The 26,239-nt window shown below is 28.2% G+C and overlaps 1 protein-coding gene across 1 annotated transcript; it reads right to left on the bottom strand.

The window, feature by feature from the left end:
• Positions 1–1,200: 1,200 nt before the first annotated feature.
• LOC109123224 (cuscuta receptor 1-like) lies at positions 1,201–23,913 on the bottom strand. The gene is made up of 10 exons (XM_059739627.1): positions 23,806–23,913; positions 22,446–22,520; positions 19,170–19,325; positions 19,017–19,082; positions 13,331–13,486; positions 13,168–13,242; positions 9,289–9,435; positions 6,868–7,014; positions 4,762–4,908; positions 1,201–3,537 (listed from the first exon to the last, which is right to left on the bottom strand). The coding sequence occupies exons 4-10, from the start codon at positions 19,054–19,056 to the stop codon at positions 1,295–1,297; spliced, it is 2,955 nt and encodes a 984-aa protein (XP_059595610.1). The 5' UTR covers positions 19,057–19,082; positions 19,170–19,325; positions 22,446–22,520; positions 23,806–23,913; the 3' UTR covers positions 1,201–1,294.
• Positions 23,914–26,239: the final 2,326 nt, after the last annotated feature.

Genomic DNA, 26,239 nt, shown 5'->3' with positions numbered 1-26,239 from the left:
AATATCTACTTAGTGAAAATAATCAAATTCCAAATTTACCTTCAAACCCTCCTCTCTAACCTCCAGCCAACTACCACTTTTTTTCTTTTTCTTTTTTTCTTTTATTTATTTATTTTTATTTACTTTGATAAGACAAATGAGTTCATCATTACTATAATTAATTTTTAAAGAAAATAACTTTAACACGTGGCAATTATTATACCACATGATTTTTCTTTTATCTTTTTCCCCACCTCTATAATATCCCCATCTTCTTTTTTACTCTTTTTTTTTTTTTTTATCAAAATATGTTAGCTTGATGAAATCTTTTTAATTTAATTTTTTAATATTTCATTTTTTATATTTATTAATTTTAATTATTTATAAACATTTTTAAACATAAAATAATAATATATAATAAATAATTATTGATAATAAATTTAATATAAAAATAAATACGTGATGAACAAATTTAGAAATTTAGGACATAAAATAATAATATATTCAACTTTTTTTATATATTGGTTTCCTAAGGAATTAAAGAAATTCATGATTTTCTTTTTTTCTTTTTTTAAATATTTCATGCTTTATTATTAAAAATATAAATTAAACTAAGAAATTCATGATGTTTTAATCTCCCTTAATTTCATAAAATAGTTCAAAATATGATGCAAATAAAAATAAGTAAATTCATATAAATTAAAATGAATAATGTTGCACCCTAATTAGATGGTTTATTTCCCATCACAGTTTTAGAAATATTTCACATGTTATTATGTTTGTCATCCCTCCCCTTTTTAAAACAAATAATTGTGTAATATATTTATCAATTATTACAATCAAAGAAAAAGTGTTAGTGCCCTACAAAAGAAAAAAAAAACATTACTTTGTGATTGATATTTCAATCATTGCTATAATAAATAAATAAACATTTCTAACAAATTGAAAAATTATTTTTGAATTCCCATACTATGCCAAACAATTCTAAGATAATAATTTAATACTTCCTTGAATTGTTTTTCCAATTATTTATTATTTTCTTTCTTCTTTATTTTTTAAAATCTGACTATGAAATTATTTTAATGCTAAAAGTTCCTAAAAATTTGACTTTGTTTTTATAAGAGTAACATAATATGGTTAAATCTTGAATTAAACAATACATAATAAATAACGGAACTTGAAAATAAAATCAAAAGATGTTAGAATTTGAGCAAAGTATGTAAGTTTCAACTCATAGCATTATACATCCCATTTCTTTCTATCCCATGGAAACAAATAGTAGTTAATTATGCAAGCATCATCCAATTAAAAGTATCTAATTATACAAATATGCTGATAACTTGGAAAAACTATCAAAAACAAAATAATAGCAGGAATATATACATTCCTCGATAAAATTGAACCATCTATGACGCCAATAAGGATTGATGTAAAGGATGGTAACAAATCCTAACAAGATCATGATATATGAAGTAGTAAAACTTGCAAAGAAAACAACATGATTGATATCATACCATTTTGCCTCACTTTCAAAAGACTGTGATGGTGCGCATGATGACTCAATACATGTGTTGCATTTCCTCTTTAATAGTTCCCCACAAAGGAAAGGATTACCTTCATAGCTGCTTTCATCAAATGTTGCAAATTGTGCTTTGGCATCTGGAACTCTACCAGAGATGTTGTTGTAAGCCACACTAAACACCGCTAAAAAATTGAGTTCAACTAGCTCTAGAGGAATTTCTCCACCCAGTTTATTATAAGAAAGGTCTAAGCTCTCTATTTGGGAAAGATTGGAGAAACTCTTTGGAATGGAGCCATTCAATTGATTGTGAGACAAGTTCAAAGCACGAATCCAACTTAGCATTCCAAGCTCATGAGGTATTTCACTTGTCAAGTTGTTACATGATAAGTCCAATCCAGACATGAATTCAAGGATGCCACCTTTGTAGGAGTCACGCCTGTTCTTAGTGACAAACTCAACTTCATCTTTTTCATTATATACTAGACTTGAGAACCCCCAATATTCCACCAAGTAACCTGCATATACAAGATGAGAACTCATTCCATACCCAAGTTCAATGAATTGTCCAAACACGTTGTCCTCCTTTTTCATCTCCCCAAATCGGATATGGCCAAAGCATCTGGGAATTGGCCCTGAAAAAGAGTTGTTTGAAAGATCCATCAAGCTTATTTCAGTCAAATGACAAAGATGATTTGGAATAAAACCACTTAAAAGGTTTCCTCCCAGCAAAAGAATCCTTAGCTGCTTCAAAAGTGCAGAGATTGAATTGGGAATACTTCCAAATAACCTGTTATCTCGCATATCCAAAGTCAATAAATGTGAGGAATTGAGAAAATATCTGGGTATTAATCCTGTAAACATGTTCCCTTGCAAATGTAGATGCTTTAAACTCTCCATGGTCTTCAAACAAGGAAGAGATCCTGAAAGAGCATTTTGAGAAACGTCAAGAAACTCCAACCCCCACAATTGAGAAATCTCGGGTGGTAATTTGCCTTTAAAACTATTGTTGCCCAACACTAGTGTAGTCAAATAGGTCATGTTACCTATCTGGCTTGGAATTTCACCTGACATGTAGTTGTTGCTCACATCCAACACCTCCAACTCAGAGCTTATGGAGATTACATTTGACAGAGTTCCCGTCAACTGATTATTGCCCAAATACAAACACGATAACCCAGTCAAGTTAAAGTCCCTTGAAAATATTTCACCATGAAATTTATTATTTGATAATTTCAAATACCCCAAATCTTTTGCTGCAAGCAATTGCTTTGGTACTTCTCCAGAGAAATTATTGGTAGACAAATCCAAAATCCATAAGGCTCTCAGTTCAGCTATTGAGGATGGGAGAATACCTTCAAAACCATTGTTGGATAAATTTAGATATTCCATATTTGGAATCATATGGCCCACATTTTCTTGAAGTTGTCCATCCAACTGATTGTGTGAGATATCCAATGAATTGATACGGGTATTAGGTCCCAAGGGAAGTAGTTGACCCATTAAAGAGTTATTCCTTAGGACTAGAGATTTTAGTCTCATATTGTTTTCAAGCAACCAATTGGGGAAACTTCCTGTCAAGTTATTATGTGAGAGATCAACCCCCACTAACATGAATTGGTATTGAAGAAAACCAGGAAGGTCACCGGTGAGCTTACAGCTGGATAGAGAGAGAGCCTTCAGCTGAAACAGGGGAACCCAACCAACTGGATATTCAGTTTCTACCTCAAATTTGTTGTTATCCCTTCCAACTACCTCAGAATTGTCGTTATCCGTTCCAAGTATGACCACTTGAAGCTTGGAGTGATTAGCAAAAGAGCTGAAAGAGAATGAACCCTCAAACTGATTGTAACTGAGATCGATGTACTCCAGGGATGTGAGATTAGGTAATAAAGGGGAAGAAAGATTTCCGGAGAATAGGTTGGCAGAGAGATCCAATAACCTCAGAGATGTCAAATTATTCAAACATGGAGGAAGGATCCCTTGGAATAAGTTGTAAGAAAGATCTAACTCTTGAAGCTTATTCAATTGGCAGAAACCTACAAAAGAGAATAAGACATGTAACTAATCATCTCCTTGACATGTCTTTGACTCCAAACTTACATTCAGCTATTACTTACCATTAATGAGGTCTTCATGAATTAAGAGCTCTAGATGAATTAAAATAATGTTTTTCATTAAATATTAAAAATTACAAGACATCAATTAATTACCATAAAAAAACAACATATTAAAAAAATTGTTGAATATGATCTTCTTAGACATCAACAATGATGGTAATATTTATGATCTTAAATAATAATCTTTAAATCTAAAAATTATTCTTCATTGAATAAGTTTATTCCAAATTGTTGAATTTTTCAAATCTATAAAAAGAAATATGAATATAAATGATGCTAGGAGATTTTTTACATAATTTAGTATTATAATCTAGAGACAAAAATGTTTTTTCCTTTCCTTGAATTTTCATTGAAAGAATTTTTATTCAAATTTTGTATCAAAAGAAGCAATTTGATTATACTTACTTTCAAAAATTCAATTTCCTTAATTTTTTGTTGTCTGTGATTCATTGTTTCTCCTTAAATTTATCTTAACTCCTAATTAAAAATTAATTTTCTTTTAAAGTGTGATTCATGTTTGAAAAGGAGCAAGAAAAAAAAAGAAAAAAGAAAATAATTTTCCTATATTTGCATAAAATACTAAAAAGTAAGAAAACATTCTAAAAAAATAAAAAAAAAACTGAAAATTTTCTTCCCCATTTATCTTAGGTTGTGTTTACTACCAAGAAAGTTTGAGGGAAAAGAAATAGAGTAGGGAAAAAAAGAGAGAGAGAACGAAAAAAATAAAAAGGAATTATAAAATGATTTTCTTGTTTGGTTGTCCATAGCAAAATTAAAGGAAAGAGAAATAAATTTTTTAAAAATACACTTTTTTAAAACTTTCTTTTACCTTTTTCTTCCTTAGCATTTTTTTTATGGGAACAAAATAATTTCCTAATTCCTTGCTTTTCCCTCATTTTGTTTTCCTTACTATTTCCACAATTACTTACAATTAGTTGTTATTCACCGTTAATGAGGTCTTTATGAATTATAAACATTGGTAACTCTAAATGTTGTAAAGATTCATTAAGAACAAACACATGCTTATATAATTTATAAGGCAAGATACTTATTTCAAGCTTACATTAACTACAACTTTTTTTTTTTTTTACAATATTTATCTTCTCTAATCTATATGAAACAAACAAATCATAACATATGTACCTTGATTTTGTAAAGAACCATTGAGGTGATTTCCGACCAAGGATAAAGACTTGAGATGAGGCATCAATCTTATAGATAATGGAATAATCCCACTTAAGGAATTATAACTCAAATCTAGTATCTCCAAATTGCTTAAGCTTGCAAAATCTGTCAAAAGAAAATGAAAATAACTAGTATAAGAAAAAACATTGTTCTTAAATACAAATAAAATAAAACGTTTGTTACTTTAAAAAAAATTACCAATACCTATCGTTTCATTTTTTTTATACCAAACTAAAGAAATGCATTGTTTTTATAAATTAGAATACTTGTATATTGTCCTATAAAAATATCTAAATTCCCAACAAATATTTTTATCTACTCTGTAGGAGCTATACCTATTCTTGGTAACAAACTCAACTTCATCTACTTCATCAGGGAGTTCAGTAGAGAAAAATAAATATTTTATTAAGTAACCCGTATATATAGAAGGATTGCTTTCTGAATACGAATCTAACATAAGTATATACACATTGTGCTCAGTTTTGAAATCTCCAAATCCGACATGACCAAAGCATCTGGGAATTGACCCAGAAAAATTGTTGTTTGAAAGATCCATCAAGCTTATTTTAGTCAAATGACAAAGCTGATATGGAATGAAACCACTTAAAAGGTTTCCTCTTAGCTCTAAAAGTCTAGAGATTGAATTGGGAATACTTCCAAATAACCTGTTGTCTCTGATATCCAAAGTCAATAGATATGAGGAATTGAGAAAATCTCTAGGTATCAATCCTGTAAACATTTTCCCTTGCAAATGTAGATGCTCTAAATACTCCAGGCTCTTCAAAGAAGGAAGAGATCCTGAAAGAGCGTTTTGAGAAACGTCAAGAAATATCATCCCCAACAATTGAGAAATCTCAGGTGGTAATTTGCCTTTAAAACTATTGTTGCCCAACACCAGTGTAGTCAAATCGGTCATGTTACCTATCCAACACCCATAACCTAGAGATTCTGGAGATTACATTTGACAGTGGTCCCTGGAACTGATTATTGTCCAAATGCAAAAACCCTAACTGAGTCAAGTTAAAGTCCCTTGAAAATATTTCACCATGAAATTTATAATTTGATAATTTCAGAAGCCACAAATATTTTGCAGCAAGCGATTGTTTTGGTACTTCCGCTGAGAAACTATTAGCAGACAAATCTAATGACTGTAAGGAACTCATTTCGGCTATCGAGGATGGGAGAATACCTTCAAAACCATTGTTGGATAAATTTAGAAACTCAATATTTGGAATCATGTTGGCCACATTTTGTTGAAGTTCCCCATGAACTCGGTTGTCTGAGATATCCAATAAAGTGATACGACTATTAGGTCTCAGGGGAAGTAGTTGACCCATTAAAGAGTTATTCCTCAGAACTAGAGATCCTAGTCTTGTATTGTTATCAAGCAGCCAAATGGGGAAACTTCCAGACTAATTATTATGGGAGAGATCAACCACGGTTAATCTTAATTGGTGTCGAAGGAAACCAGGATCACCGATGAGCTTACAGTTGGATAGGACAAGAGCTTTCAACAGAAACAGGGGAACCCAACCAACTGGATATTCGGTTTGTACCTCAAATTTGTTGTTATCCCTTCCAAGTATGACCACTTGAAGCTTGGAGTGATTAGCAAAAGAGCTGAAAGAGAATGAACCCTCAAACTGATTGTAACTGAGATCGATGTACTCCAGGGATGTGAGATTAGGTAACAAAGGGGAAGAAAGATTTCCGGAGAATAGGTTGGAAGAGAGATCCAATAACCTCAGAGATGTCAAATTATTCAAACATGGAGGAAGGATCCCTTGGAATAAGTTGTAAGAAAGATCTAACTCTTGAAACTTATTGAATTGGCAGAAGCCTACAAAAGAGGATAAAACATGTAACCAATCATCTCCTCGTCTTGTCAATGCCCCCAAACATACAACTAGTTGTTACTTACGGTTGATGAGGTCTTTATGAATTAAAAATAAAGTTTTTCATTGCATACCAAAAATTAATAGACATGTATGACTTAATTGGCATAAAGAACAAACAAGATATTAAAAAAGAAAACAAAAAAACCTGTAATCACAATATATGTACCTTGATTTGGTAAGGAACCATTGAGGTGATTTCCAGCCAGATATAAAGACTTGAGAGAAGACAACAATCTTATAGACGATGGAAGGATCCCACTAAATGAATTATGACTCAAATCCAATAGCTCCAAATTGCTTAAGCTTGCAAAATCTATCAAAAGAAAATCAAAATAACTAGTGTAATAAAAGTTATTGTTCTTAAATCAAAATAAATTAAAATGATTTAAACAAACTACCTTAAAAAAAGATCAAAGCCTATCATTTTACCTTTTTTCATACCATACTAGAAAAATGCATTTGTCTTATAAAAGTATCTAAATTTCCAATTACCTTTTTTTTTTTAATCATTTATCATATTCAACAATGACTATAATATTTATGATCTTCTTAAATAATAATCTTTTATTCTAAAAATTATTCTTCCTAGAATCAGTTTTCTCCAAATTATTGGGTTTTTCAAATCCTTAAAAAGAAAGATGAACATAAACGATGTTAGGAGTTTTTTTTAAGTGATTTAGTATTATAGTCTAGAGATAAAACTCTTAATTAGAGTTTAAAGTATGCTTGATTCTTGAAAAGCAACAAGGAAAAGAAAAAAATAAAGAAAAATAGTTTTCTTATATTTGGATAAAATACAAAAAAAGGTAAGAAAAATACTAAATAAATAAATGATAAAATATTTTCTTCCCTATTTATCTTAGGTAATGTTTACTGCCTACAAAGTTTGAGGGAAAGGAAATAGAGTAAGGAAAAAAAAAAAAAGAATGATAGAAAAAGGTCAAAAAAGAATTTAAAAATCATTTTCTTGTTTGGTTGTCAATACCAACTTTAAGGGAAAGAAAATTCAATTTTTGAAAAATATACTTTCTTTAAACTTTCTTCACCTTTTTCTTCCTTAGCATTTTTTATGGGGATGAAAAAATTTTCCACTTTCCTTGATTTTCCTTTATTTTTCTCCTTACTTTTTTCATGGTTACTTACAATTAGTTGTTACTTCTTGTTAATGAGGTCTCTATGTATTATTCTTTTTCCAAAATTTTATGACTTCCAAATTATTCTTTTTTCAACTTTTATGATCCTCCATCTTTCTCTACTTCTAGAAGTAAATGTTCCAATGACTTATTATTTATCAGAATCTCTTTTTCTATTAATTTTAAAAACCTTTATATATTTTTTGCATAATTAAAACTTGAATTCTATAGTTAATTACCATTATAGACTTTTTAAGAACAATTGAGATGTAAAATGAGTTAGTAGAAGTAAATAGTATCTTGAGGTCAATTGAGATATAATTTATTATTTTATATTGTGGATCTTTATTAACACTTATTTTTAAGACCAATTAAAAAAATCAAATAAAAGCATTTGCAAAAATGTTACCTATCATTGGATAAATATAAGAGTTCTCATCTATCTAGAGGATGAAAGTAAATTAAATTGCTGGCTTTTAAAACCTCTTAACAAGAAATGAAGGCTAAATTTAGAGGGAATCATATATGGGTTGTATGCAATAGAGATTTAAAGGTAGATCCAAATATGGATGAAATGAAGGGGAGGATTGTTGGATAAATTTAGAAACTCAATATTTGGAATCATATTGGCCACATTTTGTTGAAGTTCCCCATCAAGTCGGTTGTCTGAGATATCCAATAAAGTGATACGACTATTAGGTCTCAGGGGAAGTAGTTGACCCATTAAAGAGTTATTCCTCAGAACTAGAGATCCTACTTTTGTATTGTTTTCAAGCAGCCAAATGGGGAAACTTCCAGTCAAGTTATTATGGGAGAGATCAACCACGGTTAATCTTAATTGGTGTCAAAGAAAACCAGGAAGGTCACCGATGAGCTTACAGTTGGATAGCATAAGAGCTTTCAACTGAAATAGGGGAACCCAACCAACTGGATATTCAGTTTCTACCTCAAATTTGTTGTTATTCCTTCCAAGTTTGACCACTTGAAAGTTGGAGTGATTAGCAAAAGAGCTGAAAGAGAATGAACCCTCAAAATGATTGTAACTGAGATCGATGTACTCCAGGGATGTGAGATTAGGTAACAGAGGGGAAGAAAGATTTCCGGAGAATAGGTTGGAAGAGAGATCCAATAACCTCAAAGATGTCAAATTATTCAAACATGGAGGAAGGATCCCTTGGAATAAGTTGTAAGAAAGATCTAACTCTTGAAGCTTATTCAATTGGCAAAAGCCAACAAAAGAGAATAAGACATGTAACCAATCATCTCCTCGTCTTGTCAATGCCCCCAAACTTACAACTAGCTGTTACTTACAGTTGATGAGGTCTTTATGAATTAAGAATAAAGTTTTTTATTTAATACCAAAAATTAATAGACATGCATGACTTCATTGGCATAAAGAACAAACAAGATATTAAAAAAGAAAACAGAAAAACCTGTAATCACAATATATGTACCTTGATTTGGTAAGGAACCATTGAGGTGATTTCGAGCCAGGGATAAAGACTTGAGAGAAGACATCAATCTTATAGATGATGGAACGCTCCCACTAAATGAATTATAACTCAAATCCAATAGCTCCAAATTGCTTAAGCTTGCAAAATCTATCAAAAGAAAATCAAAATAACTAGTGTAATAAAAGTTATTGTTCTTAAATCAAAATAAATTAAAATGATTTAAACAAACTACTTTAAAAAATGATGAAAGCCTATCATTTTACCTTTTTTCATACAATACTAGAAAAATTCATTTGTCTTATAAAAGTATCTAAATTTCCAACTACCATTTTTTTTAAATCATTTATCATATTCAACAATGACTATAATATTTATGATCTTCTTAAATAATAATATTTTATTCTAAAAATTATTCTTCCTTGAATCAATTTTCTCCAAATTATTGGGTTTTTCAAATCCATAAAAAGAAAGATGAACATAAACGATGTTAAGATATTTTTTAAGTGATTTAGTATTATAGTCTAGAGATAAAGTTGTTTTTTTTTTTCCTTTCCTTGAATTTTCATTGAAAGAATTTTTATTCAAATTTTGTATCAAACAAACCAATCTCATTATACCTACTCTCAAAAATTAAATTTCCTTAATTTTTTGTTACTAGTTGCATTGTTTCTTCGTAAATCTATGTAACTCTTAATTAGAGTTTAAAGTATGCTTGATTCTTGAAAAGCAACAAGGAAAAGAAAAAATAAAGAAAAATAGTTTTCTCATATTTGGATAAAATACAAAAAAGGTAAGAAAAATACTAAATTAATAAATGATAAAATATTTTCTTCCCTATTTATCTTAGGTAATGTTTACTACCTAGAAAGTTTGAGGGAAAGGAAATAGAGTAGGGGGAAAAAAAAAGAATGATAGAAAAAGGTCAAAAAAGAATTTAAAAATCATTTTCTTGTTTGGTTGTCCATACCAATTTTAAGGGAAAGAAAATTCAATTTTTGAAAAATATGCTTTCTTTAAACTTTCTTCACCTTTTTCTTCCTTAGCATTTTTTATGGGGATGAAAATTTTTTCCATTTTCCTTGATTTTCCTTTATTTTTCTCCTTATTTTTTTTCATGGTTACTTGCAATTAGTTGTTACTTCTTGTTAATGAGGTCTCTGTGAATTATAAACATTAGTAAATCTGAATGTTGTAAATATTAATCAAGAACAAAACATGCTTACACAATTGAAAAAACAAGTTTTTTAGTTTTAGCTTACATTAACTATGACAATTTTTTTTTTTATACAATGTTTATCCTCTCTAATCTCTATGAAACAAAGAAAGCATAACATATGTACCTTGATTTTGTAGTGAACCATTGGGGGAATGGGACACATGGTTGTTGATTATCCTTGCCTTAAAAACATTAGGTATGAAGGCTATGTAGGTGACTTGGAGTAATTCCATGTTTGATGATTGTAGGGCTAAGAACTCAAATGAAAGTAAAGATGTACAAAATGATAATCTTATTGCTTTTGTTCATATGCAGCTAATTTTGATTATGATCCATTGGGTTAATTGAATCCTAATGAAAAAAATGAGTTTTATTTTAATGATGTACATGGGGTCTATGATGCATTATTATAGGAAAACTAAAAACAAAGGTTGAAAGCATAAAAGTGAATAAAAAGACATTAAAATTAATGAGCTCTATGATTCTTTGAAAATTAAAAATATCAACATATTAAATGAACATATTGTTAATAAGGTGAAGTTTCTAGGGACTAAACATAAAACTATCAATGATAAAGATAAAGATTTAACTCTAAAAGTTGAAAAGTTGAGGAACGACATGACCAATACTAATGAAATATTTAATTTTAGGTCCAAGATCATTAAAGAAATATTTAGTAAAGAAAAATTTGTATATGATAAACATGGCATATAATATATTAGTAAGGTTAGCATTCCCACAAGTGGGAAAATAACCTTTGTAACAGTTAAGTAGGGTCTTTCTTATGTGGAAGCATCCTCGAGCACTACCCCTTTTTGCACCATGTGCAATAAGTTTAGACATGACCAAAGTAAGTGCTATTGCAAATTCTTCAATAGGTTTTAGTCATATGTTAAATTGCTAGTAAATGAGTCCAACTTCCTTATATTTCTTTTTTTACAAGGCCATTGCATGAAGTACCCAAAACATACGTTAAATTGTTCCTTAGTACTTTCATTGCTATTAGATGACATAGATTCTAGTATTATATTGAGCATTGTGGGTCTCACTGCATATACCACCCATATTGGCTCATATTATACACTTTGTCATTTTTCATATTATTTTAGGAAGTTGTAAATGAGAAATTAAAAGTAATTTCTAGAGGTATATAATTTTCATAGGTAAAAGGAATTTCCTCAAGGATTATAAATGGATAACTAATAATTAGTTCTAGAATGTTAATTAAATTATGTTTTCAAAATATATAAAATGTTGGTCCTAATGTGAAATTCCACATCACCTAAGGAGAAAAGTTTCTACGACTTTATATTTAGTATACTTCTCATAAACGTATAGAGATATTTTAAAGTAGGCCTCGACCCAAAATGAATAACATCTATATAGGAGCAAGCGAGCCCTTACACTTAGGCTAAATTTGTATATGATAAACATGGCATAAAATATATTAGCAAGATTGAGACTTCCATAAGTGGGAAAACAAAGCATCCTCTAGCACCACCCCTTTTTGCACCATGTGTAATAAATTTGGACATGACCAAAGCAAGTGCTATTGCAAATGATTCAATAGGTTCTAGTCATATGTTAAATTACTAGTAAATGAGTCCAACTACCTTAGATTTCTTTTTTTACAAGGCCAATTGCATAAAGTGCCCAAAACAATTGTTTTTATTACTTAGTACTTTCATTGCTATTAGATGACATAGATACTAGTACTATATTGAGCATTGTGGGTCTCATTGCATATTCCACCCATATTGGTAGATATTGTACACTTTGTCATTTTTCATATTATTTTAGGAAGTTGTAAATGAGAAATTAAAGGTAATTACTAGAGGTATATAATTTGCATAGGTAAAAGGAATTTCCTCTAGGATTATAAATGGATAACTAATAATTAGTTCTAAAATGTTAATTAAATTATGTTTTCAAAATATATAAAATGTTGGTCCTAATGTGAAATTCCAAATCACCTAAGAAGAAAAGTTTCTACGACTTTATATTTAGTAGACTTCTCATAACTGTATAGAGATATTTTAAAGTAGGCCTTGACCCAAAGTGAATAACATCTATATAGGAGCAAGTGAGCCCTTACACTTAGGCCAAAACTTTTACTTGACACGTGTTGACCAACATTGAATATAGTACGAATTTAATTAATTATGACCTACCATTCATTTTGTAGTTTCGTATATTGCATAGTTATTTGAAGTCTAATTTCAAATTTTAATTATTTGTGTGTGTGGGATTGTAATACTAGTCTATGAACATCTATTAATAAAAGAGTTTAATTATGCTAGTCACAACTTTATGTAGTTATGGTAATTTAAATTGAAGTTCTTTTGATCAAATTTAGGAAACCCTACCTTCAACAAATATTGACCATTAAATCCAAAAGTAGTCTAACCTCTTCAATCAATATAAGGTATAAGTTAAATTATGTTATTTATGACTTTTCTCTTTGATTAAATTGGGAAGAAAAATATACTTCTAGCCCAATGCTTAAACACTAAGCATGGGTTGATTTTTTAATTTCATTTTCCTATGTAAAATGATAAACAATATCAAGAAAATCCAAATAACCAAGTAATGATAATAGATAAAACAATTTAATTGATTTATTATATGTCCTAAATATAATGATAATTCTAATTAGAATTTACCTTGGATTGATAGGGAGCCATTGAATCTATTCTCGCTTAAATCCAGTGTCATCAAGTTTCCAAAAATAGATAATTCTGTAAGATGGTTCAAGAAAGAAAATAAAATTGAAAAAATAAATTATGGTAGAGTGGTTACTAAGGATATTAAAAAAATAAACAATACCTTGGGAAGGAAAAAGTCCCTCAATATAGTTGTTGCTTACAACTAGTGTTTTAAGGGATGTGAGTCCACTCAACTGTTTTATAATGGTCTTGTTGAACCGATTATAACCAAGGTTTAAGATTTCCAGCTTTTTCAGCTTAGGCAAACTTTTAAAACCTACAAGAAGATCAAAGAAAGTAAAGATATTAATATTTCATATTTTTAAAAATAAAAAGCTCGTAGTTGATTATAACCATGGTAGTTGCTAAACCTTTAAAAATATTTTCAATATATATTGTTTAAACTCTCAAGAAATAATATAATTACCATTAATACAACTATTGTCTCAATGTTAAGTAGATATAATTATCACTAACACGTTTGATTACTTTTGTTTGTTTCTTCTCTAATTTAGTAGAAGACCTAAACAAGATCATTAACTTAATGCTATTACAATCCTATCACTTCTACTTAGCCTATTTATTCTCTTTCCCAATTAATTAATATAAATTCATAGGTTCATCTAAGCCTTAAACTTGATTGAATAGAGGAACTATGTTGTCTTACATCACTTTTGGTATCAAATGTTTCTTAATAAGAATGTATTTGATCACTTCTATCTTTATTGTCTAAGATAGGAATTGAATAGATACCTAATGCTAGCTATTTTAACAAACCAATTTATTCTTTTACCTAGATAACAAAATCTAAACTCACAAGTTCTTGACTGTATAAAGTACATGCTCTCTCGCATAAATTTTGGTATCTAAGTTTGGTTATTGATAGTCATAAAAAAGAAGCTTTAGAGCAAGACCAACTAATGATGAACAAAACATAATACTCTTGAATCATGGAGGAACATAGGTCTGCTTGTTAATAGACAATAAGGTTCTATATTCAAGAACAAGTAATGATAATAGTGATAAGGATGTGAATCAATAACAAGTACACCAGGTTTTACATTTACTTGAAAGGCATCGATTGAAGGCTAATTGAGTTCAAGAATTTATGCACGATCCCATGCTTTGGACTGATTATAGACTTGTAAGAGAGGGATAAGTACTGCATAGTCTTACCATAAAAATAAAAATTTGTTCTAAACTTTCAAAGAAAGGTAGATCTCACTCTATATTTAGATTGGTTTGCAACTATACTCAAGTGTTTTGATTTTTATTTATTTTTCCAACATGTGGTGCTAGTAAATGAGTTTGGATGGAAGTTTATGTCTTCAACCTACTAAGTTCTGAGACTCAGTCAACTTGTTAAGTTAAAAAGTTGTTTTTATTCTAGTGTATATGCAAATTTATTTAGAAATGAAGGAATTGATCAATTTCTTCATTGAGCTAATTTGTTGTACCTAGCAAGCTTTCCAAAGTGCACAAATAGTGACAAAAAATGAAAAATTATACTTTCTAGTGATGAGTAATATTATTGATTACACCTATTATATATTTTTTTCTTATTGATATGCCAAATGGTGAGTGAATACAAAAAAATTGCATTTACCATCTTTTTTTATATTAGTAATACTATTTATATGCATGAATTATCACCTTGATAATCCCTTGTCGTGTAAAAAACTAACATCTGAATTTGACCCAAATTGAAGGACAAAAAGACGCACTTGCGACTATGCATATAAAGTTGAATTTAGTTTAAGTTCGACAATGGATTTGGATATGTTTTTTATAATGTCATACACTATTGGTTGATTTTTATGTAATATCTTAAGTTTTAAAACATCGAGGGCACTTTGAAAACAACATGATTTATGTGATTTGATAGTTGTTGTTGTTCATAGAGCTTTTGATAAATGGACTTAGTTGTGCTATTGAAAAGTTTTGGGTTTTTTTTTCTTTTGTAGGTGAAGTTGTATTGTATTAATTAAATTTTTTTAGCCATTTTAGGTTTGAGGACTAAAATACTTATTTTCCTTTTTAGCAATGTTATTTTTACTTGAATATGCAATTATTGTTTATCCAATCTTTAAAATTAATCAAATCATCCTTTGTATAAGATGAACCCTCCTTCACCTCTTAGTCATACACACCCAATAACCTAGTGTCCAATAATTTTGTTGCCTTACAAATTTTTAGGAATTATAATTACAAAACCTGATGAATTTTAAATCCAAGACTAGTTTGTTCTTGTTTGATGTATAAATTAAATTCAATTACTATGTACTTTTAAGGAGTTTTTATCATTTTTGTCTTTGTTTAAGCACAAAAAATAAAAAATAAAAATTAACAACTAAATCCTAATGCTTAAACATTGTTTTGATGATTGATCGACTACATTTCGCTATCTTGTAAAACAAGTTTCAAAGAGAGACTTATTTGTTATCAAGTTAACATTGATTAGTGACTTAAATTCGAGTAACTTTCAACCTACTTGTAATTGGTAAATACTCAATAAGGAGATTAGTATGTGAGTGAAAAGATAATGAGATATGGATGACTACTTAAATATACCCAACAACTAGAAGGTATTTTGAAAAATTTATGTGTTTTTTACTATGTTCAGTTGATTAACTACATCCATTATAAACAAATATCAATAATAACTTTAAATTCAAATCAAGTTATTCTTTAGAAGCATTGCTTTTATAAAAGTTTTAAATTGGACATTATATTTATTGATCACTTAAAATCTAACAAGTGATTCCTTAGAAAAGTTCTTACTTTCTATCTAGAACTTCTATTGTCCCTCTAATAGGCATTTAAAAAATCAATAAATTTTAGTTAAAGTTTTACTTGACAATCTTAACCCTTGGGTTTGTTCTTTTATTTAATTATGATTTCAACTTGCTCAAAAGTAAGTTCATCAATATTTTCTACATCTTCATGAATGCTATACATAGCTTGAGTACAATTCTCTTCTTGAATTGGTTTCTCTCCATTTATTAGAAGCAAATTAACATGCAATTTAAAATACTCCTTTAAAACAATTTGAACAATTAGAATCATGATACCAAACTCTATTGGTGAAATATCTTACTAACTATGCCCAAGGTTATGAATTTGTTCTTCTTAAATTTATCAACCTAAGTTATCACGAACATATGTAGAGGTGCATGAATATTTCCACAAATAATGTTCTATGGGTTACCTTATAAGTAAATACTCATTTATTTAGTCAACTCATATTAGCATTATCAAGATCAAGTATGCAATTATTACATCAATCTCTTGATGCAATCACTCGATGTATTTTATTTTCAAACAAAGTTGTTTATAAGCATCAATTGACTCTAAAAAAAGGAGCATTCTATGTTTATGACCATCATAGTGGTAGTAGCAGATATAGTATTCACTATTTGGTATTTGAATTTAATATAGTAAGGCCGGTTTAAATACCAATTAATATGAATACAAAAAGATTACAGAGACTCTTGAATTAACATTTATTAGAGAGAAAATTTTCACCTAAAAGTTTATGAACCTACTTTATTTAGTTGGTCAATTTATAGGCTCTATAAAATCCTAATATTAATCAATGAATTGGGAGAAAAATTACAAAGATGGACTCAAGGTTGGTTTAAACGTGGAGCTGAACAAGGCCCAAGGACCTAGGTGCAGCCCAAGCTTGGCCCTAAACTTGAAACCACTTTTTAGACTTGAACAAACCAGAAAATTTCTTTAGCTTGCCTACAAGTAGCCAAGAAAAGTCATAAAAGTCATAAAATAGTCGGGAATAAGTTCTTGGTCAAATTGCATATCACTGATAAGACTTTGTGATTATAATGCTTTGCTACTCATAGAAACTCCATTAATCCTCAAAGATTTCTTTAACTTAGTAGCCAAAAGTGCATGAGAACATTGAAGCTCATGCTTTAGTAGGTAGAAATGTGAAATATCTTATAATATTTGATTCAAAATTTTGATGGGCAATGGATCCTACGAGTTACATTCTAATTTGAAAAGAAAAAGTTGCAAAATTGAATGAAGGAAACATGGTTCTGGTATATATAAGGTTAGAACATTATGGTTATGGTTATGTTATATTTCTCTATTTGCCACTAGATCAAATAAATGCTAGTATTGTCTCTATATTTTTTATCCTATGACTCATATACATGTGAGACCTTATAATCTTCCTAGTGCTTTCTCACCCACATATACATTTGAGAGAGAAAAATTGAAGGTTAGAAATTCAATTTTTGATAATTAAGTAGTTTCAACTATCAACATGCTTGCGGATGAGTAATGATAATCTCCATAAAGATCAAGAACCTCATTTTTTCTAAATGTACAATAAAAGGTATTAAGTGTCGTCACCATTATCATCACTATTATTATTCTTCATAGTATTCTTAACTACATTTTTTATACCACTACACTCAGAATACATTTAATACACAAAATAATAATTCCAGGGAATAAAAAATGTTAAAAATTAATAATTACTCTTTATTCATTTGGTTATTTTAATCCAATATTTAGCATCTAATTAGTTTTTATTTCTTTGATTTTTTTAAATTTTTTTTTAATATCCATCTAGTTCAAGTCTAACTAAGTCTATCTCAAAAAACCTCATTTGGTGTTCATATTAATCTATGTATTTTTTTTTTAAATTTAATTTTAATTTATGTATTTTTTTTTATTTTGTTTACTTCTCTATTTGTATTCTTGACCTTTTTATTATTTTTTTTACTTCTTAATTTTTTTTTCATTTAGTTTTTATTTTAAAAAATTTAAGAAGATTAAAATTTTCTATTTTGTTGTATATTGTTTCTTATTGATATTTTTATTTAAATAATTATATGTACATTTATGGGTGTCTACCCTTGTCTCCATAGAATATTTTTTTTATTCTTCCTATATATATATGGGTGACCCATAAATGCTTAAATTCTTAAGAAACCCAAAAGCCCATATAACCCCCTGAAATTTTTTGTTCTAGTGATAAGATGAAAAAATTATTTTAAAATGGAATAGTTATTCCATATAACAAAAGAGATATCAAACTAACTAATACCATGGAATTGTTATTTTGTTTCTTCACCTATTATATATATCAAACATGATTCTAGGTTTTTTCCAATCAAAGTATTACTGGATTTCTTTTATTGATAAATGAGCTTAGCAATGCTCCTAATGCATTTTGTATAGCCTTTTGCAGCATAAGTTGTAGCTTTATTGATCATCAAAAAATTGCAAACCTAACCATGGATTCAAAGTCTAAAGTACTTTTATTATCTTTTATTAATAGTTGCAGTTGCACTTATAGTTATAGAGAACATTATTTCATTAATTTTTATATTTCAAAATTATATTACTAATATTAATCATCTTCACTTTTCAGGTTGTAAACCTTATAGCCCAAAATAAAAAAACTCCTTATTATCTAGAAAATTTTAGGATAAGTTAAGGAACTAATCTTTTTTTTTTTCTTTCTTTTTTGTCTATTGATATATAAAGTCTAACTAATATACATTTTCATTATTTTCTCTTTGATTACTATACACGAACATAAAATTACAAGAAAATTCTTTTTCAACTATTAGAATTTTATTGCATACATTGATTACCATGTTTTTCATTGTGCCATGTAAAATTCTTAAATGTTGTACACCTAGACATTCTTTCAATTATGTTACGAAGAATAACTAAATAATAGTCATGCACAAATTGATAGGCAAAGAATGTTGATTTTAGTTATGTTCTTACATGATATATATATAACCAAAACTTCACTTTGTATTTACCTTGCATGCCAATAAAGAAATTCTCACTTAGGTCCAACATCACAAAGTTTTCCAGAGTGCATAATTCTGCAACACCATTGAGGGGGAAAAAAAAAAAGATGTTGACAATTCTAATATTTTATCATTAAAAGTAATAATAATAATTACACATACCTTGGATCGGAAAAAATCCTCCAACATAGTTCCCTCTTAGAGAAAGATTTTTAAGGGATGTAAATATATTCAATTGTTGTAGGCTAGTGTTTTTGAACTTGTTGTAATTGAGGTTCAAGGTCTCGAGCTTTTTGAATATGGACAAGCTTTTTGAATCTACAAGAAAATTATAAAAAATTATAAAATTTCAAATTTCACATTTGCATATGTAAACAATTCAAACTTTTAACCTTCATAGAACAATTGAACCTTTAGTAAAAATAATTTGTGCTCAATATAGACAACAGAAAATTATCATAATTAACTTGCTTTTGAACTTCCTCATGTTGAAAACTACATGCACTTCTAAATAGTTTATTTATATTTTTATATTATATTTCAATAAGGGAGCTACAAGATTCTTAATCACATAGGTACAAGAAATAGAGAAAATGTTGATTATCTTATAACCGATATTGATATTTTATTACAAGATTTTCACCTCCTATCATCGACTATTCTTCTCTACATATCTATTATAAAGGAAGTCTTATTCATATCCTATATCATTTATTTGTTTCTTACAAACCAGAACCTGCCATTTTATGTTATGTAGGAAGGTATTTTCTTTTATCTTCAAAAAGTAATTGCAAAGGTTGAGTAATGCAAACTCTCTACAACTTTCATTATCTCTTGATCCGAGAAACATTCTTAATTGAACAATTAATTTGTAATTTGGATACACTTCTATTTTTTTAAACAAAAACTTTTATACAAAATATAGGAATTATTATACTAAAAATACAAATTCTTAAAAATACTTCTCGAAAATTTTCAAATTTGAAGAATTTTTTTGTTTAAGTCTTTACTTTTTATACATATAAGATTTCTTATATTTCATTAAAGAGTTTTTTTTTTTCAAAATAAAAAAATAGAAGAAAGGAAGTGTATTCAAACCATATCTAAACTATCACTTGTTAGTTTAACAAAAACTGATAGTTAATTTCTTTTGCATTATCACTAAGGAATAACTTTCTTCTCATGTAAGTACTGTAGTTCAAAGTGGTAACATAAATTTAGCTATACAAGTAGAAAGCACTAGTAGATGTGTTCAAGTTGCAGATCATTAATCATTACAATAGCACCCTAGCTACTAAACTAAATTACATAGTTTTTTTTAATCTCCATATGAATTATTTCTAACCCAACTAGTCTTAATCATAATATAAATGGTTAATTAGCTTTCTAGCAACCTTTTCCATAATTCCAAAAGTATGAGTTTTGCCCTGTTAGCTCTATGAAATATAATTCATTCCCCCTATGCATATAGAAGTGATGCAAAATGGGTATTTGTTGCCAATTTCTAACAATTAATAATGGTAGCAATCAAATAAAATCAAAAGCAATCACTTCAAATCATTAAGTATTTTCATTAGAATAGTTTAATTTATTTTTATTTCTAGTGAATCAGATAAAAGACTTCTATGACTATTTAAAAATATTTATGAAACTACATCAATATCATGTATGAAAGTATTCATTAATAATCAAGTTAATTGATTTATAGAAAAAAAAATTCAATTACTTATAAAAATATTAGTTATATCAAATATGTTGCACATGCTTGATGCATCTAATTGGAACCTAAAAGTTGAAATGATGACCAATACTACTTTACATCAAATTTTATGACATTACAAAAGAAAAATAAGTAATGAGAAGAATTTGTTGGTTAATTTGATAATTAAGAGTAAAATAATGTTACAAATAAAATGGTCCATAGAGCTTGAAGGAGCTTTCATGATATTTGTGAATTTAAACATGAAAATTCGTGCTTTGTGCCTTTTTAATATGAATCTTAACTAAATAAGGAAAATTATCTTTTGAACTTAAAATTTTGTATACAGTTATAATAGGTTTAATTGACCAAAGTTTGCCCATGCCAATAGGTTGTGGATGGATGGAAATGCACAGATGCTCATAACTTAGGCTTTACTCAATCTAGTGTCAAACCAGTTGGACTACATCTTAAAATAATAAGGCATGGGCCCTACCTAAGGCCGGGTTATTTAGACTCCAACAAACAGATGGGTTTTTATTAGTTGGGTCTAACATTTAGTCTTGGGTCAACCCAATTACATTTAATAGGGATTGGTCCTTATTAGGGTCAAAATTTATGATATTTCATTAATCGAACACTATCAATCAGAAATATTGGAAACCAAGATAGAAACAACCACTAGAATCCCACTAACTGGATTAAGTATTACATGATTGTATAAATAATAAAGGTGTGTGTATATGTTAGGGCAATGTGTTTTCGGTCAATAGGCTATTTAAGAAGGTATTTCCTTTTTCAATTTCAGCAAGAATATTTTCCTTCACCTTGAAAAGTCATTGCAAAGCTTGAATAACACAAACTTCTCTACAATTTCCATTATTATTTATTAGAAATGAGTTTAAATAATTTAAAATAAGTGAAATAAGTTTAAAGTAGCATATAAAAATAATTTATTAAATTTAAATTTATTTTTATTTTACTTCATTTTTTCTTTCCTTCTAATTTTCTTTTCTATTTTCTATTCCTCATATTTTCTGCAAACCAAACATAACTTAAGGGTTCATGAAAAGTATTAAGAAAAGAAAAAAAAATTAAAGAAAATGATTTTATTATGTTTGGTTGTATTGTAAAAACTATAAAATAAAATAAAATATAATAAAAAATAATTAGAGACTTCTGCATTTTCAAATCTTTCATCTTTACATTGAAGAATTAAAATAAGTGAAACAAGTTTAAAGTAACATATAAAAATAATGTATTTACTTTAATCAATTTTATATTTTTCTTCACTTTTTTTCTTTTCTTTTATTTTTCCTCTCTACTTTTTTCTCCTTTCATTTTCCCTCAATTTTTTTGGGAACCAAACATAGCATAAAGGTATCACATACCTTTCATTTTCCCTGTGTGTGTGTGTGTGTGTGTGTTGTAAGACAATTTTAAAATACTTATGAAACTATATTAATCTTATACATGTAAGTATTTATTGATAATCAAGTTAATTAATTCATAAAAAAAAATTCAATTACTTATGAAAATATTAGTTATATTAAACATCTTGTGCATGCTTGATGCGTTTTAATTAAAACTTATAAATTGAAAGGATGATTTAGACTACTTTATATCAAATTTAATGATATTACAAAGAAAAGTAACTAATGGGAAGAAATTGTTTGTTAATCTTACCTTTAATTTAATAACAAAATATTATAAGTTTTTTTAGCAAGTTAATGAAGTACCTTGCAATAGTTGAAAGCTTTCCAAATCATTATAGCTTAGATCCAACACTTCCAAATTTCTCAAACTAGCTAATTCTGCAACAAACATGAATCAAAAGAGAGATTAACTAAGGAACATTAAAAGTTAGAAATATATTTTACTTAATTTCAAAGAAACAATGTGGACATATAACATGCCTCGAATGGAAAAAGATCCATTCAGTCCCATGCTGCAAATAGCTAATGTCTTGAGTGATGTTATTGTGCCCAAAGATTTTAAGGCACTTTTGTCAAACTCATTACCACTTATGTCCAAGATCTCCAATTTCTTTAAACTTGATAACCCTTTAAATCCTGTAAAATAAAGTAATATAACTTTAATTAGAAGCATGTAATTACAAGTTGAGATCTTCATATTTAAATATGTAAGCTTACATGTCTTTAATATAAGAATATGCATCCAAGTTTCTAATTCAATTTGGTGATTTTTGTGTTTAAATGTTAGAAATAAAAAAGCCCATAGAGCTTCAAAGAGCTTCTGTGATCTTTGTGAATTTTAAACATGAAAATTTTCATGTTTTGTGCCCCTATAATTTGAATCCTAACTAAATGAAGGAAATTATTTTTTGAATTAAAGTGTTTATATTCATTTTAACATTGTATGGAGAATCCATCTAATAGGTTTAATTGATTAAATTTTGTCCTTGAAAATGCCATATTAATGGGTTGTGGATGGGTGGAATTTGGAAATGCCTAGATGGTCATGGGTTGGGATTTACTTTGTTCATTATTAAACCAACCCGACGTCAGCTTAAAACAATAAGGCTTGGACCTTACCCGAGGCTAGTTTTTTTTTTTTTTTTTGTGTAAATGTGAAAATTTGAAGATGGTGATTCCTCATTTGAAAGCAATAGTCAAATTTTGTGATCACCTTTCTTTAACCAATCTCTATCAATTTAGAATATAGAAATCAAGCTTTTTAGGAATGGAAGATAAGGAAAGACAATTCAGCAAAAAGGATAAGGATATGGGAGCCTAAGTGTTCCTATTAATTAATAATTGTGAAATTGCTCACTCTTAGTTGAATCCAACTTATTGGGTTGAGTGTGAAATGATGGCATAAATAACAAGTATGCTTTTATATATATAAGGCAAATGTAATCTATAGTTTTCTAAAATAATAATTTTTTTTATTGTTCTATTTAAATGTTAATTTACATTATAAATTTTAATAATTAGTAATTGTTCTTATATTAAATTCAATAGTTACTAGTGACCATTTGGTCTCCACCTGAACACTTTTAAGAACATATGATAGTAGTTCCTTTAGAATGTTTGGAGTATAAGTGAAAAGAAATTTTAAAGGTGAGAGGTAACATACCTTCATTCTCAATAAACCCATCAAATGAGTTTGCAGACAAGTTTAGATGGTGAAGTTCTTCAAAAGGAAGGAATAGGGAGATATTTAGTAACCAGAATTTGGCATTTTCATAATAGTGCTAATCGTCTTCCAACAAATTTTGTTGTTGCCTTATATCATTGAGGAAAAGCTTCTTAACTCGACCTGTGGTGGGATTGCAAATAACTCGCTCCCAATTACAACATTCACTAGTGTTGTTATCTATCCATGAAGGGAGAAGAAAATCTGCATGCTCATCATTCAATTTAAGAAAAGCCTTGAATTCAAGCAAACCCATCTTCTCTTCTTCGATGCAACCTTTGCATCCACATATTTGAACCAAGAGTAATATAAAAACCCACATCAAATATTTAGATGACAAACTCTCCATTGAAAGTTCAAACATGAAGTACAAAAAAAAGACAGTATTAAGTTGCTCTTGATATGCAAATAGATGAAGAGTATTTAATATAGTTGGTCCATCGTTCTTACCTACAAATTATCTTGACTAATAGTTTGACAGGGCCCACCATGCATGCTAAAGTCTATATTAATTCTATTCAAAAAGGCTATTTATGAGGAAAGAAATTGTGATAGATACAAATTATAGGGAAGACTTGGTCTCACTTTAATATGTGCCACATGTTTTAAGGATGAAGTCTTTCAAACTAAAATTTCCTTGTGAGAGATTCAATGAAGTCATGATGTACATGTTAGTATCAAATCTAAGAGTCTTCATTTACCAATTTAACAATGGTAAAGTTCACCTAACTTTATATTCAACTAACTTCAATGGTCAACCTTTTAAGAAAATGATCAACTTCCAATACCACAACTACAAATATACTAGTTATAAATATTTTTAAAAGGGCTAATTTTAGTCCACACTCCCTAAGATTTAGTACAAATACATTAAATCATCATTGGTTTTAAATTTCATTAGTTGGAACTTCCATGAACGTATTTCATTTATATAAATTGTTTTTAGAGAATTGTTGAACATATATAGCTAAAATATTTTTACCTACAATTCTTCTAAAAAATAAAATTTAAAAACAAACTACATCTATAAGAGTGCTACAAATTGGAAACCATTGGTGGTTAAGTATATTTACCGAGTGAAATTAACTTATTTGTAAAATGATTGGTAATATGAAATACCAATGAATAGGGAATTGTAGGACCACTAGACATAAAGGATTTGAAAGTTCTTTGAATAAAAAAAAAACTATCCTATCAAAAAAGACATGATGATTTTTTCAATCAATTAATATCTTGTATAGTTGTCGCAACGGAGAAGGCTAGATAGAAATAATTGTAAATGACTTGACTTTAAGAAAATGATATAAAGCTTATGAGTAGCTAATGAGTTGTGGGACCACTAATATATATATTCTTTTTAAATTTTTTATTTTGTTTATTTATATATATATAAAGTATTTAGTTTCTTGGTAAAATATTAGTTATATCAAATATGTTGCACATGTTTGATGCATCTAATTTGAACTTGAAAATTTGTAAGATGACTTAGCCTACTTCTCTTCTTCGATGCAACCTTTGCATTCACATATCTGAACCAAGACTTGTATGAAAACCCACGTCAAATTTTAAGATAAATAACTCTCCATTGAAAGTCTAGAAATGAGGTACACAAGAAAGATACTACTAAATTACTCTTGATATGCAAATAGATGGAGAATACTTAATCTAGTTGGTACATCATTCTTGCCCATGAGTTGTTTTGACTAGTAGTTTGATAGCTAGGCCCCACCATGCATGCTAAAGTCTATATTCTATTCAAAAAGGCTATTCATTAGGAAAGAAATTGTGATAGATACAAATTATAGGGAAGACTTGGTCTGACTTTAATATGTGCCACATGATTAAAGGATAAAATCTTTCAAACTAAAATTTTCTTGTGAGATTCAATGAAGTCATGATGTTCATGTTAATATCAAATATAAGAGTCTTCATTTACCTAACGGTGGCAAAATTAAACTAACTTAATTCAATTGTTTAATTTGTTGATTTTATTTCTATTTCTTTTACAAAATAAAAATATTGAAGTGAAAAATAAACAATAAAATTTTTTTAATGGATGTAAAAATTTATTTAAATAGAAAAAATAAATTAATTGATTTCATATCATATACTCTCTTGATTTTGAATGTCTTTTTTAAATATGTTAACTTCTTTTAATATTAAAATATCTTACAAATATCAATTATTAATTCAAATAAAATACCAAATTAAATAAAAAAATTAAATTTTTTTCAACTGCATATATTTTATAATTTTCTTTTAACAAATAAGTTCTTATTTATTGAAATGATAATTTAGTAAAAAAATAAAACTCCATTAATAATTTTGCATCTATAATAATATATTTTACAAAATTTTATCATATAATAAATAT

Source organism: Vitis vinifera, chromosome 9 (assembly GCF_030704535.1).
Source record: "Vitis vinifera cultivar Pinot Noir 40024 chromosome 9, ASM3070453v1".
Classification (NCBI taxonomy): Eukaryota; Viridiplantae; Streptophyta; class Magnoliopsida; order Vitales; family Vitaceae; genus Vitis; species Vitis vinifera.
The sequence above is the reverse complement of the archived record's forward strand: the minus strand, read 5'-3'. Positions and strand labels throughout refer to the sequence as shown.